Here is a 15,753-nt window from a genome sequence, read left to right on the forward strand (position 1 = left end):
TGATTCCTATGTTATTCCTAGATAGGTGAAGTTCCTCATCTCTTCCAGCTCTTTTTGATTCTTCACTTAACTTCAACACTGTCCTTTCTAGTCTCTCTACATCTGCTTCAAAATGACTATGAACCTGCAAAACGTAAATTATTTTTGTAGGTTGAATTGAACTGTCATCGATGTTCTGCAAAATATATATTAGGTTCCTGCCGACTCCATAAAATTTGAGTGCAGCTCATGCTACTTTCTGATCTATACTGTCAAAGGCCTTCTAAAAGCCAACAAAGTAGGAATAAACATTTTAATTTTTACACAGCACTTTATCTCATCATCATCATCTTGACATGTACCCAGAAGAGGTGTACAGGATATTATGACAGTACTACATGAAACCTTACATCATTACTAACTTCCTATCTACAATTTTCCTCCAAATCATCAGTTATATGTCAAGACTCCAACATTATTGGATCTTATATTTCTGTCTTCTAAGGCACTTTTTACTGTATCAATCCACCTATATCTTGGTCTTCCTCTGGGTCTTGTTCCTGCCAATGTGGCAAAGAACAATTGTTTTATTAATCTTTCCTCTCCAATTCTGTTTAAGTGACCATACCAACTGAGATTAGCTCTGCTAACACATTCCTAGAAGTTAACAATGTCAAGTTTTTTCCTAATATTCACATTTTTAATATGATATTGCCATTGATGCCATCTTATTCCCCTAATCTTTATAAGGACTCTCGTATCTGTGATCTCCAGTCTTTGGTCAAGTGTTTTATTTCTAAACCAGCTCTCAGATCCAAAAGTAAAAATTCATTTGAACACTGTCTTCATCATCATCAAATTCCTGATATGTACCCTCTAGGAGTGTATAGACATTATGATAGTACTACATGACAAATTTACATCATTATTAACTTTCTATCGACAATTTTCCTCTAAATTAATCTGTTACCTGTCAAAACACCAACATTATCAGATCTTATATTTCTATCTTATAAGGCAGTTTTTACATATCAATCTTTGTTATATTCCCACGATTTCTCATCTATTTCTCGTAAGGTGAAAATCTGATCCTGAAAGCCTCTATTTGGCCTGAATCCAGATTGTACTTCACTAAGGTTTCTTTCTTTCATGCTTACATGATGATCAGAATACATTTTGAAAAATTATGGAGACAACTACCGTGTTAGAGTAAAACTTTAGTTTAATATAAACCAAAATCAACACTTGACGTTACGACCATCATGTGATGACTTTCTGGTATGGTATGAAGGTCGAAATGTCGATTGTTGATTTTGGTTTATATTAAACTAAAGTTTTACTCTAACATGGTAGTTGTCTCCATAATTTTTCAAAATGTGTCACTAAGGTTCCCTTTCACAATCCTTCGCAAATTTTCAAGTATACTTGCATAAATCTTATCAAAAACATTCTGTGGGAAATACCTCTGTAATTCTCTCATTCAGTTTTATTTTCCTTTTTATATATGGTACTACGAGAATTCCAATCATCTGGAATTCGTCCCTCTGTCCATGACTTCTGAACTATGCAGAGCAGACACTACAAGACTTTTATACCTCCATACTTGAGCATTTCTTGTCGAATATCATCTACTTCTGCTGCTTTCCACATTTCAGGCTTTTGATAGCTTTTTTCTACTTCCCATATGGATATGTATTCCTGATTGCATGCCTGTCATTTAACAATTTTCCGAAGAAATTATTGCAATATGTCCCCTGAAATTTAGATGACATCTTGCAAGGAGGAGAAACGACTGTGGAAGAATGATATTGTGGGATAAAAATGGGAGTAGACTGACTGATGCAGAGGACATAGTGGAATTGTTCAATGAACACTTTATTGGGGCATTTCATCCTGGAGGAGTCAGTTTTAATACTAGAGGGATAAGGCTAGTTCGAGGTTTAGAGGTACAGGAGGAGAGTGTGTTTCAAATACTGAGTACTCTTGATGTCAGTAAAGCTATGGGACTGGATGGTATTTCACCACGAGTTTTGAGAGAATGTGCTAGGGAACTGACAGTGCCATTAACCTGGCTTTTGAATGAAAGTCTGGCTGTAGGAAAGGTGCCCATGGAATGGAAGGAGGGTAAGATAGTGCCATTGCATAAGGGCAGTAGCAGACTGGAAGTGTCTAATTATAGGCCAGTTTGTGTGTCATCAGTAGTTGTTAAGATCTTGGAGAAAGTAGTGAAGGACTGTATACAGCATTGGGCAGATGTGGGTAATGTTATCTGTGAGAGTCAACATGGATTTCTGAAGGGGCACTCTTGTTTTAGCAATATGCTAGCCTTTTATAATAAAGTTACAAGAGCATTAGATGAGGGGAAAGGCATATACTGCCATTTTCTTAGACTTAGAGAAGGCATTTGGCAGGGTGCCATATGATAACTGATATTCAAGTTGCAGCACATGAGTCTCGATGTCAGATTGGTCAATTGGATTCAGGATTGGCTGTCCGATAGGTATCAGAGAGTTGTGTATGGTGGGGAAGTTTCAAGGAGACAGAGGGTTACAAGTGGGGTCCCACGGGGATTAGTACTGGGCCCTATATTGCTTAACCTTTATATCAGTGACATTGTCAGTGGATCGCAAAGGGATATTCAGTTGTTTGCAGATGATGCGAAGCTGGGAAAGATTATTAGTAATAGCGCAGATGTGGTAGCCCTGCAAGAGGATTTCAATAAGCTAGATAGATGGGCAAATGAATAGGGGTGTCGGTTTAATGCAGCAAAATGTAAGGTATTGAGGTTTGGGAAACATCGATGGGACGCTGCATACTCTATGGGATGGGTTATACTGGAGGATGTAGGGGAGACAAGAGATCTGGGGTTAATGATTGATAGAAACCTGAAATTTAGGGGGCATATTGTAAAGGTGGTGAAGGTAACACAGATTGAAGGAGATAAATTAACTGTGGAAAGCGTACAAAGGCAGATAAAGATGGTTTCAGGACTGTACAATGTTAGTTATGAGGATCGGCAGAGGGAATGTGGACTGCAGAGTTTGGTGGATAGCAGGAGGAGAGGTGATATGATTGAGACTTTTAAACTTTTGAAAGGTGGTTACAGGGTTGACACTGGAGAGTTCTTTTGCTTGGTTGAACAGAGGGAAGAAGCGATGACAAGAGGCCATCCCTGCAAGTTATAAAAGGAAACCATGAGCAAGAGGATGAGGAGCGGTTTCTTTGCAAGGAGGGTGGTTGAACCATGGAATGCATTGCTTGATGGAGTGGTGAGAGCAAGAACGGTCAATGAGTTTAAGGAGTGGCATGATAGACTGTGTTTCTTAGGGGGGGGGGACCTCCCTTCAATGAGTCTTAATAGACTGTGTTTCTTAGGAAGGACCTCCAACGATGAGTGTTTTGACTCCATGGAGGCCTGGATAATAATAATAACAATAATTATTCCATACATAAAGGATATCTTCTTCTCCTGTTTTTATGTCACCTTTATCATCTCTAATTCCTTTTACAGCATTTTCCTCCATTCCTGAGCTTCTTCAACAAACTCCAGAATATTTTGCCACTTTCTTGATATTTATTTCTATGTTCTTAGCAAAGTCTTCACATGACTTTTGTTTAGCTAATTTTACACAGTCTTTAGCTTTCTTAAATTTGTGTCTCTAATCTCTAAGAGCATAAGTTGACATATTTGCCAGGAAATATTGATATGCTTTCTTCTTTTCCTTCACTACCTCTTTAATTTACTGTATCCACCATGGAGTTCTGATTTTTCTATCCTTAAAGACAACCTCACCACATGCCTCTCCAGCTGAATCAATCAATGTTTTCTTTGTGACTTGCCACTGAATCTCCAAGGTTTCATTCCTGTTCTCAAATGCTTTCATTTTTTCTTGAATAATGTTTGTGTATTTTAATCTACGGTTTACATCTGAGAGCTGATCAATCTTTATTTGCTTTAAAACTTTCTTATATGTTGTTCTTTTCAATATGAAATTCAATTTTATCCTACTCAAGACTAAATGGTGACCACTTCCAATTTCAAATTCTCTGTACACTCTGGTGTCCTGCACCATGGAATAAACATCACTATCAACAATAATATAGTGAATATGACATTTCCTATTCCTTGCCTCTTCTCTCCATTTCAATGTGTGCACATTTTTTATGATTGAACATTGTGTTAGTAATAACCAGTCCATGTTCTGAGCCAAAAATCCAGCAGGTATTTGTCATTATTATTAGCTTTGCTATTTCTCCAAATTTTCCCAAAATATTTCTTGTACATCTGACAATCATTTCCTACTCTGCTATTTAGATCTTCAATAAGGAACAACTTTTCCTTTTTCATTGTGCCAGTTGCTTTCACTTCACTTCCACCTAAGTAGAACCTTCTGTGAGACCATAAGCACAAATATGTGTCATTGCCCAGTTCTCGATTCTGATATTTGCCCACATCACTCTAGTTGATACAGCCTGCCATTCAAGAAGATTAGGCTCGTATTTAGTGTTGAATACTATAGCTACTCCTTCTTTTCCTTGATTGTTACTGCCTGAACATAACATTTTGTATTTATTGCTTAGAAAGATCTCACCAGTTTTTGTCCTTTTTTTTTGTTTCAGTCACCCGTATTATGTCGATCTGTTACTTATTCAAATTTTTCTACTAGTTCCATTTCTTTGTCATTCAGGCTTCTTATGTTGATGGTACTGATCTTGAACTCTGATGATGTTTAGTAGAGATGTGCTTTGGGATTTGTTCCAGTAGCTGACTTTTTGCTGTTCACTCTGGTTCCCTGGTGAAAACATTGGGGGGGGGGGCATGTTTAAATGGGCGACGCCCCAGCCAGAATGAAATTCTGTTATACTTTTCTCAGATGACTCTTTAGAGCAATTTCTGTAATTTTTACAGTCCATTTTGCTTTCTTTTTTATGAATGGATATTAGGATTGATCTTGTCCATTCTTCTGGAGTCAGCATCTCTCCAATGATAAATTTAGTTTAATCCTTTATCCAAGTGTGAGCAAACAAAGTTTGCACCTGAAAGTATCTTTAGAACTGGGGTAAGGTGGTACAACACCAGAGCACTCCTTGCAAAGGTGGAGCAAGCTACCAACACTCCTATCTCAGTATCTCCCATAATGCAAAACACATCTCCTTGCAGATATGTCTAATGTTATGCATTAAGGGAAGGGTCCAGACTAGTTTCGACCTTTAGGAGGTCTCTTCAGTGGGAACCAGGCCCAAGTGGAGATACCAGGCAGAAGCATTAGCAGGTCATCTCTACCTATAGGAGTTGCCAAATGATGTGCAACCCTTTTTTAATAAATTACTCTGGATTTAGAGAAAGATGTTGAAAGTTTATTTTTCACTTGGTTAGAGTATAACAAATTTAGTTTAATCCTTTATCCAAGTGTGAGCAAACAAAGTTTGCGCCTGAAAGTATCTTCAGAACTGGGGTAAGGTGGTACAACACCTTATTTATTATACTCTATAAATTATATTATTATAAATTTATTATAATTTATTATAAACTTATTATAAATTTATTATACTCTAACCAAGTGAAAAATAAACTTTCAACATCTTTCTCTAAATCCAGAGTAATTTATTAAAAAATGGTGGCACACCATTTGGCAACTCCTATAGGTAGAGATGACCTGCTAATGCTTCTGCCTGGTATCTCCACTTGGGCCTGGCTCCCACTGAAGAGACCTCAATAAAAGTCGAAACTAGTTTGGGCCTTCCCTTAATGCATAACATTAGACATATCTGCAAGGAGATGTGTTTTGCATTATGAGAGATACTGAGATAGGAGTGTTGGTATCTTGCTCCACCTTTGCAAGGAGAGCCCTGGTGTTGTACTACCTTACCCCAGTTCTGAAGATACTTTCAGGCGCAAACTTTGTTTGCTCACACTTGGATAAAGGATTAAACTAAATTTATTATACTCTAACCAAGTGAAAAATAAACTTTCAAAATCTCTCCAATGATCTTATTATTTTCAGGGCTTTTATGGCTTTTTAGATGTTTTACTGCCTTTATAACCTCATCCATCAGTATAACTGTTTCACTCTTTGTGCATGGTAGTTATTTTCCTCAATTCATCAATAAGCTTCTATTGGACCTCAACATCTCCCCGAATCTTATATAACTGAGCAGTATAGTACATTGTCCATCTCTCTCCTATTTCTTCTGTGTTCATCAAGATTTCACTATTTTCATCTTTTATGACTCTCTGCCTTGGGCTCATTTCTTGCTGAATTTTGATCAACTTATATACATCTCTCATTGTGTATTCACCATGGTATTTATCGATATCCTCGGAATTTTCCTGTAGCCATTTTGATTTGTCTCCTCTAACTGCCTTCTTCGCATCATAACATGTTGCTCTATAGTTTTCTTTGATTTCCACAGATCTCTCTCTCTTCTAACATTCATAACATTCATATTTTTCAATGTTTCTGCATATTTTCGTTGTCTTTGTTTTGTTATTGCTGATTTTCATACCAATTTTTTGCAACAGTTACTCAAATTAGTCAGGGGAATCTTGCAGACTTGTACTGGATTTATTTAAAAGTATAACATCATCTGCATAAAGTAAAGAGCTGAGAAGTTTAGTACTGCTTTCCTTCATAATGTGATCCATATAGATAATGAACAACAGAGGGGATAATGTGCATTATTGTCAGACACTAGATTTAATATCCAACTATCTTCCTGCACTTCAATTCTAACTGCTGACTTACAACTTAAATAAAGACCAAGTATTGCTTGATATAATGTCCCACTGACACCATATAACTGAAGCATATAGCTTTCTCTTGGCACCTTGTCATATGCCTTTTGCAGGTCTAAAAAACTTACATACGGATCTTTATTATATTCCCATGATTTCTCAACTATTTGTTGTAAGGTGAAAATCTGATCCTGACAGTCTCTACAAGCTTCCCTTCAACATTCCTTCACAACCATTTCTCAAGTATACTTGCATAATCTTACCAAGAACACTCAGTAGCAAAATATCTCGGTAATTTTCACATTCAATTTTATTTTCCTTTTTACATATTGGGTATTATGAGAGCTCTACTCCAATCACCTGGAATTTGCTCCTCTGTCCAGGCCTTCTGAACTATGCAGTGTAGCCACTGTAAAACGTTTATACTTCCATACTTGAACATTTCTGGTCTAATATCATCTACTCCAGCTGCCTTTCCACATTTCAGACTTTTGATGGCTTTTTCTACTTTAAGTATGGATATGTATTCCTGATTGCATGCCTGGTCAGTGTTTTTTATCATGTCATCACTGCTAGTTTCATTTAGCAATTTTTTGAAGTAATTACTTCATACTTCAAGGATATCTTTTTCTCCAGTTTTCATATTACCTTTATCATCTCTAATTCCTTTTTTTCTCCATTTCTGAGCTTCTTCAACAACGTCAAGAATATCTTGCCACTGAAAATAAATATCAATTTCTTGATATTTATTTTCTATGTTCTTACCAAAGTCTTCCCATGACTTTTGTTTAGCTAGTTTTATACAGTCTTTAGCTTTCTTACATTTGTCTCTGTATTCTCTAAGAGCACAAGCTCACATATTTCCCAGGAACTTTGATATGCTTTCTTCTTTTTCTTCACTGCCTCTTTAACTTCCTGTGTCCACCATGGAGTTCTGATTTTTCTATCCTTGCAGATAACCTCACCACATGCCTCTCTGGTAGAATCAATCAATGTTTTCTTTAGAGCTTGCCACTGAATCTCAAAGGCTTGATTCCTGTTCTCCATTTTTCCTTCAATAATGTTTGTATATTTTAGTCTACAGTTCACATCTGAGAGCTGCTCAACTTTTAATCACTTTAAAACTTTCTTACATCATCTTCTTTTCAATATGAAATTCAATTTTATCCTGCTCGAGACTAAATAGTGATCACTTCCAATTTCAAATCCTCTGTACACTCTGGTGTCCTGCACCAGGGAGAAAACATCATTATCAACAATAACACAGTCAATGAGACTTTTCTTATTCCTTGCCTCTTCTCTCCATGAGAATTTGTGCAAATTTTTATGTTGGAACATGGTATTAGTAATAACCAGTCCATGTCCTGAGCAGAAATCCAACAAGTATTTGCCATTATTATTAGCTTTGCTCTTTTCTCCAAATTTTCCCAAAATATTTTTGTATGTCTGACAATCACTTCCTACTCTGCTATTTAGATCCCCAACAAGGACCAACTTTTCCTTTTTCATTGTGTCAGTGGCTTTCTCTAGAACCTTAAAATATTCCTCCCCCTCTACCTTAGTAGAGCCTTCTGTGATACCATAGGCACAAATAAGTCTCATTGTCCAGTTCCTCATTCTCATATTTGCCCAAATCACTCTACTTGACACTGCCTGCCATTCAAGAAGATTAGCCTTGTATTTAGTGTTGAATACTATGGCCACTCCTTCTTTTCCTTGATTGTCATTGCCTGAATATAACATTTTGTATTTATTGCTCAGAAAGAGCTCACCAGTTTTGGTCTTTTTTGTTTCAGTCACCCCTATTATGTCGATCTGGTACTTATCTAATTTCTCAGCTAGCTCCATTTCTTTGCCATTCAGGCTTCTTATTGATAGTACTGATCTTCAATTCTGGCGATATTGAGTTGGGGTGTGTTTTAGGATTTGTTCCAGTAGCTGACTTTTCACTGTTCACCCTGGTTTGCTGGCAAAAACAACAGGGGCCTGGTTTAATCAGGCGACATCCAAGCCGGCATGAAATTCTATCATGTTGTACTATCATTTAATATTGTGGTTTAAGCCAATAAGAATACAATTTGGTCGGCTAAATCCCAAATTGCAGCCCATCCTCGTTTGTTCAGTATCCAGGTAGATACCTAACAGGGTGCACCACGAGAAGGTGAAGATCGGACATTACGTCAGAAGCCCTGGCCGGTTCTCCACATTCCTTTAAAGGCTATGTGGAGGTCTTCTCTCAGTTATACAGCTTATGGCAAAGAAATTGAGCTAGCTGAGGAATTAGATAAGTACCAGATCAACATAATAAGGGTGACTGAAACAAAAAAGACCAAAACTGGTGAGCTCTTTCTGAGCAATAAATACAAAATGTTATATTCAGGCAATGACAATCAAGGAAAAGAAGGAGTAGCCAACTTCTCTATAATATATATAAAAACTTGGCTAAAACATCAGTTTACACTTCACACATGCAAAACAGATGAAACTCAGAAAACAAAAGCAGCAACTCACGACAAATGACAATGTCCAATTGGATTGGTTGACAAAATAACCTATCACAACCTCTAGGTGCTATTGTCTCTGAGCTCACCTTGCCTTGCCTTCTGAGCAGTTTAAAACTACCAGAACGCTAAAAATTTGACCTGCTGTGCCATCTGTACATCTTTTCAAAGAGCTCAAAGGTGTATGTATATTATATTAATACAAATGTTTATGCTTCGAAACGTATCTTCTTCATGAAGCATCAGTATATTGTGTTTACTTTTAGGAATCACACAAAGTCTGGAAACAATTAGGGGTGTGTCTTTAATAGGAATAAATGCAAAAATATAATATCAGTGATATTTTGCTATTCGATGGATAAGCACCGCACACCTGGTAAACATGTAGTTCATGAGTTAGTAAAGTTTTCATGCTCTCAGAAAGATCAACTTTTCCTTTATGCCATCCAAGAACATATCGAGCCCTTGTTCTTGTGGTAATTTGTATTATGGACAGACAGAGATCTGCAATAGCAGATTTAGGAAAGAACCAGAATTACATTTCATGAGGTGGACAAATCATGACTTTAGATTACAGACCATAACATTTAATTGCATGTTGCTTATTTATGCACAACACTTACTTGCAAAAAATGCTAAACTGTTCATTTCTATTAAATTTTTCCGTTTAAATGGATGATACTTTTGCATATAACACCTTTTTAGGCATATCCAAGAAGAGTCAAAATTCACATTTTCTAAAACATTTTATAAAAATTAATTACATAGTTTCTTATTCGGCTAAGAAACGATATGGGATGTAATATCCCTTAACTTAAACAAGTCATATGTTGCTGAATTGAAGCCTTTGGCTCTTCATATATCTAATAATTTATTAGGACACCTCTCGGCAATACTCATAGAAGGGTTGTAAGTTCTGTTCGCTACAAACTTGATATTAACTAGGTCTACCTACTCACTGATGAGACCTCAATAAAGGTCGAAACCGGTCTGTGTAGTGACCTTCTCTCATAATGTTGAACAGAAATACAGCTCCTAGGAGCTAAGTTCACATTATTGGTAAATATCAAGAATAGTGATCGGAGCTTGCTCCACCTTAGACATGAGTTGCCTCAGCTTGCACTACCTTTAGGGTCAGTTGCTGCAGTATCCAGGTATTTGCTTACGCTTGGAATCGTCGGACTTTATATAGTTTCTACTATATTCGGCATGAAACTCTTTGAGTTTCTTATTCGGCTAAGAAACGATATGGGATGTAATATCCCTTAACTTAAACAATTACATAGTATTTTTCCTAAAAATCTATTTTTTTTATTTTTTTTTTATTTTTTTTTTTTTATTATTATTAGAAATATGACTACAGAAATGTTTCAGTTCCCAGTTCTCAAAAATGTTTCCCACCCACTGACATTACATTGCATATGCAACGTATGATGCATATATCTATATTCCTTTGTTAAATAAGTGAGTGTTGTAACAAGGTTTTAAATTATATTTTATACATATTACTTTAAATCAATATTACAAAACAGAACAGAACAGAAGGTTTGAATTCTTAAAGAACAAATCACTGTTAGCAATTTTGGCTAATAAGTGATCACAAAATGAATAGCAAAATATGGAATATCACAACTGCCAGTATCATATATAGCATTACATAAAAAAATCACTATGCATGTGCATGTGGAATATATTCATACTGCCAACATGTGTATCTTTGGTGTCATGGCAACTCCCCACCCCTGATCTGTAAGGTCTGTCCCGATAAGCATATATAATGGCTAATTGCAAACTTTACTTTGAAAAAATCACTATGCAATTAAGTCTTACAGTAGTCTGAATATTTTTCAGATATGGTCCACTGGAAAAATGTCTAAAAGTGCTACATTTTTTAATAGAAAAACTATATAAGTTGTGAAGCTCTGTTTCATCAGCCTACTTTAAATAAGAATGAGTGGCTTAAAATTTCTCGATTCTTAGAAGTGATCTTACTAAATGTTACAGCTCTGTGTAGTTTTATGTTTTTAAGTCTTATGTGTATGATATAGATCAAGCTGTTCTCATGCTTGGAAAAACATCACATATCTGTAACATGTTTTTTTTTAATTGTTATTCTGTTCTTTTAAACCAGTCTGTTGTATTGACAATGATCATGACATAACTGTTATAAGACATGACTAAAAATTCTGTAGGTTATATTGTCTTTATACTTTTTTGCAATATGCAAGTTTTTTTCTGTTTTTAATTTTATCAGTGTTTTCTACTTACATCTGTAGTTTTCATTGCATAATCCATTATGATCTAACTTTATCCACCAACTTTCTATAAATAGTTTTATCTCTGATACCAAGCACAGTCCCAGGAGATGAAAAGGTTGTAATATTCAGTCTTGACTTCCTCAACAGTAGTGAAACGCTCTCTGTACAAAATGAACCCTCGATCAGAACAAATGTTAATCATAAACAGCACAAGTCTGGATAGCGAAAAAAAAATTTTCCTCCTGTAGATAGAAAATTTTTTCTGGTGCGCTACTGATGGTATTGATAGTGCATCCTTCTGGAAATATTTCAAAATAAACCACAACTTTAAAATTTCATGAAATGCACAACATGATTTTAGTAACTAATGTTTTAAAGGAATGTAGAGTAGACATTATCGTTAATAATTATTAACACATGCAGGGAATAATTATTAACTCCTATATATTTCTTCTTTGTTACAAGATACCAAGGAGAAGACTGGTTGACAACATTCAAAATGTGACATGAAACATGTTTACTCATATCCCAGTCAATCACTGGGTAAACAGGAGGATACACTATGGGAGTTTAAGAGAAAAACAGTGTTAGTTTTTTGTAATTAAAACAGAAGGTTACATAACTCATTAAAAAAAACATGAACAGTTAATTGTAATTAATTCATAAAACTTCAAGATAAGCACAAAATCAGAACAGCTGAGATTCAGACAATGTTATAATGTTCCCCACTTTCAAGAAACAGAATTGGAATGCAGAACTGAATCTTGATTTGATACAAAATGAATCCTGTATCTAATATCAAATGCATGGAAAAAACATCCAGAATTATTAGATCACAGGAATTTCATGTAGTTCTGATGTTCTTTGATTCTAATCTCAGCAGAATGCTCCATCTATACAAAATAACAAAATCAACACAGGATTTGCGATGACTTCATTTTTTTGAACAGGCAAGGAGCAAGATGGTCCTTAGCAGACAGATGGTAAAATAAATAAATAAATAAATAAAAAACAGTTTCTGAACTGGTTTGAAGGTGGTGCATGGATTACACCTATGAAGAAGTCATACTATTTCTTCTGATGTTCCTTTAAGATAGGATAAGTAAACTCTTTTTTACATCAAATTGTAGTCTCATTGAGAGGAGGGGATGATATCTGCTGATAATTTTCTGGATGGTAGCTTGGTTATATTCATTAGTAGTGATAGTGATTTTTATTTAATTCTTCTGCTTCCCTTCTGTTAGCAAAACTGCAAGCAGAATAATCAGTAGATACATGTCTTAATGAATAAAAGAACTCCTATAGCATGCTTTTGTATCTCCTTACTGCCTCTAGTGATGATAGGTCAGAGTTGGAAATTAAGCCTTGGTGTCTGTGTAGTCTTAAAATGAACTTTATTAGCTGCACAGAATACTACATCAATTAAATAGAAAAACATTACTGATGTTTATCTTTGAGTGACAGCATAATAAGTACCTTTAGCAAGAGATCAACCAGAAATATTTTCCAAAATGCACAGCTGATGCAGATATAGGACAGAGTTATTTGAAGAGGGATGCAAATAGAAATAAGTCAACAATTAATATGGGTAATTTCAACTATAGCTACAGACTAGAAAGAGAAAAAAGCATGCAAGAAAAAGGAAAGAAAATTTATAGTTAAGAAAAAAGCATATAAAAACTGGCTTAACCTAAAAACAATAGAATCAAAAATTGAATACTGCAGAAAAAAAGCAATAGCAAAAGCAGCATGCAGGAGAATAAACAGAAATAGATGGAACAATTTGTAACAAAATTAGAGAAAGACAGTATGCTCAAAAGACCTAATACATATAAAATCCTTAAAGATCTAAGCAATGAAACTAGAGAAAAAGCAGATATTAATACCATTAAAATAGAAACATGGCAAAATTACTACTAAGATCTGTAGTATGATGAAAACATTCAAAACAGAAACCTACCCTTTGTAAACATCTCTGACAACTTGGAAAACATCACTGTAGAAGATTAACAGAAGCATAATTAACCCAAAGCAAAACAGGAAAGGCTCCAGGAGAAGAAACAATTGTAAATATTATAAACTTTTATAATATGATCTGGAAAGAAGGCCCACAAGATTGGACCAAAGCAATAGTTATTGCCATCTACAAAAAAGGAAACAAATCTGATTGTAACAATTATTGTGGAATCAGCTTACTTAGTACCTGTTATAAAGTATATGCAAAAATCTTAGCATATAAACTTAAATATATAGTAGACCCAAAATTAACAGAAGAACAAATGAATTCAGAAAACAGCAGATCTTGCATAGACTCTGCATTCATGTAAAAATTACTTACTGAAAAACAAAGAGAAATGAACATAGAAACACACATAGCTTTTATAGATTACATCAAAGCATTTGTAAAATTATAAGAGAAAAACTATGGGAAATCCTAGAAGAATATGAAATACCAAACCAACTCTTTAGAGCTTTATATAATATGTATTAAGATAATAAAATATCTGTGAAGTACAATAATTCAACATCAAGCTGGAAACCAATAAATAGAGAAGTATGTCAGGATTGCCCTCTCTCACCGGTTTTATTTAATATATACATAGATAAAATCATAAAAGATTGGAAGATAACTAATGAAGGATGATTCAAGATAAACCATAACACCAGATTAGCTATTCTTCTTTTTGCTGATGGCCAAATAATCCTTGGAAACAATGAAGATGAACTACAAAAATGATTATGCAGTCTAAATAATCTGATATAAGCATATCGTATGGAAATATTACTATTATTATTATGTGACATCTCCAGGGAGTCCAAAGACTCGTCGAGGGAGAGTGTGCAAACAGCATCTGAGCAAACTCACAACGATTGATCCCCTTCCAACTACTACTAACCACGCTCAAATTTGCTTAACTTTTTGTGTGAGCCATTAGTAGCAGAAGCTCTACCAATCGACCAAACTTAGCTGGCAACAGACAAAACAAGTCATGGCCTTCAAAGGTGCTAATCCATAATAAATTTTTATAATAAATTTAGTTTAATCCTTTATCTAAGTGCAAGCAAACAAATTTTGCACCTGAAGTATCTTCAGGACTGAGGCAACTCATGGTAAAGGTGGACCAAGCTCTCATCATTCCTTGTCTCAGTATCTTCCATGACGCAAAGCACATCTCCTTGCAGACATGTATAATACTATGCATTAAGGGTGCTAATCCAATAAGAAGCAAAACAGTTAATAAACAACAAAATAATAGAGCAAGTAAATACATTCAAATATTTAGGATGCACAATGTCATATGAAAATGAAGCTGATATAGAACCAAACATATCAAACTTTTTAAAAGTAACAGGCATTATAAATAAAATTTTTAAACCCAATTATGTACAAAAACAAATATGAATAAGAATCTACAATAGTAGCAATAAAAAAGCAGATGAAAGAAGAATTGAATCATCTGAAATGAAATTTCTGCACAGAACTGAAGGAGTCACAATAATGGACAAAATGAAAAGCAGCAAAATAAGAAAAAAACTTGGAATTACAACCTCCCTAAATGAAACAGTTATTTGCTATAGAGAAAAATGGAAAGAACACATACCTAGAATGAATAGAAGCAGAATACCTAAACAAATTCTAAATTACCACCCAAAAGGTACCCAATGCAGAGGAAAAATTTGAAATTGAATTTAGCTTTATGATGGACTGTATTAAAAGGGCACTTCAGGTGTTAAAAAATTTTAGAATCCATCTTTCTTTGGAAAACAGCTAGACCTGTATTTCCAAAGATGATTTCTGCCAAGTGTGTGACATAGCACAGTATTTTTTTTGTGAAAACCGAATGTATCATGAAACTTAAATGACTCCACTTTAAAAAGGTCTCGAAAACTGTAGTGGTCTAGAGTTTTGGTCAACCATCCCAGGACATTTTTTATACATTAAAGAATGCAACTTCATGTTTGTAGCATACTGCTCACTTGAATTCCTTGAGCCATATGTCTTGAAAGCACATCTTAATAGTTTTTAGTTCATGACACTACAGAACTATTTTCTTCAGTGTTTTAAGTATATTATAGTTGCTTACCTTTGCCTTCAGCTTTGCACTTCATAAGCATTTTTCATATCATATTTCTTACTTGTTTCATGCAACTTGGTCAGGTTATTTTCTAATATTTCTTGGCTGTCTTTAGTGATTACTACATTGTCAGCATACTTTAAATGTGTTATATTTCTTCCATTTACAGTTATGTCTTCACACATCTGTAGTCCTTCATCTGT

At 34.9% G+C, this 15,753-nt stretch overlaps 1 protein-coding gene across 2 annotated transcripts in view; it reads right to left on the reverse strand.

Moving 5' to 3' along the window:
- NFAT (nuclear factor of activated T cells 3) overlaps nt 1-15,753 on the reverse strand; it is a 317,259-nt gene that overhangs the window by 294,750 nt on the left and 6,756 nt on the right. The window contains exon 1 of one of the 2 annotated variants that reach the window (XM_090396722.1): nt 11,485-11,559. The exons of the other annotated variant lie outside the window; for it this stretch is intronic. Within the exon in view, the coding sequence (XP_090252848.1) occupies nt 11,485-11,511 (27 nt within the window). The 5' untranslated portion in view covers nt 11,512-11,559. Of the gene's footprint in view, nt 1-11,484; nt 11,560-15,753 lie in introns of those variants that run through there. 2 annotated transcript variants of the gene reach the window in all.

Source organism: Typopeltis vanoorti, chromosome 1, assembly GCF_054136105.1.
Source record: "Typopeltis vanoorti isolate ZY-2024b chromosome 1, IOZ_Tvanoo_1.0, whole genome shotgun sequence".
In the NCBI taxonomy this organism is placed as follows: domain Eukaryota; kingdom Metazoa; phylum Arthropoda; class Arachnida; order Uropygi; family Thelyphonidae; genus Typopeltis; species Typopeltis vanoorti.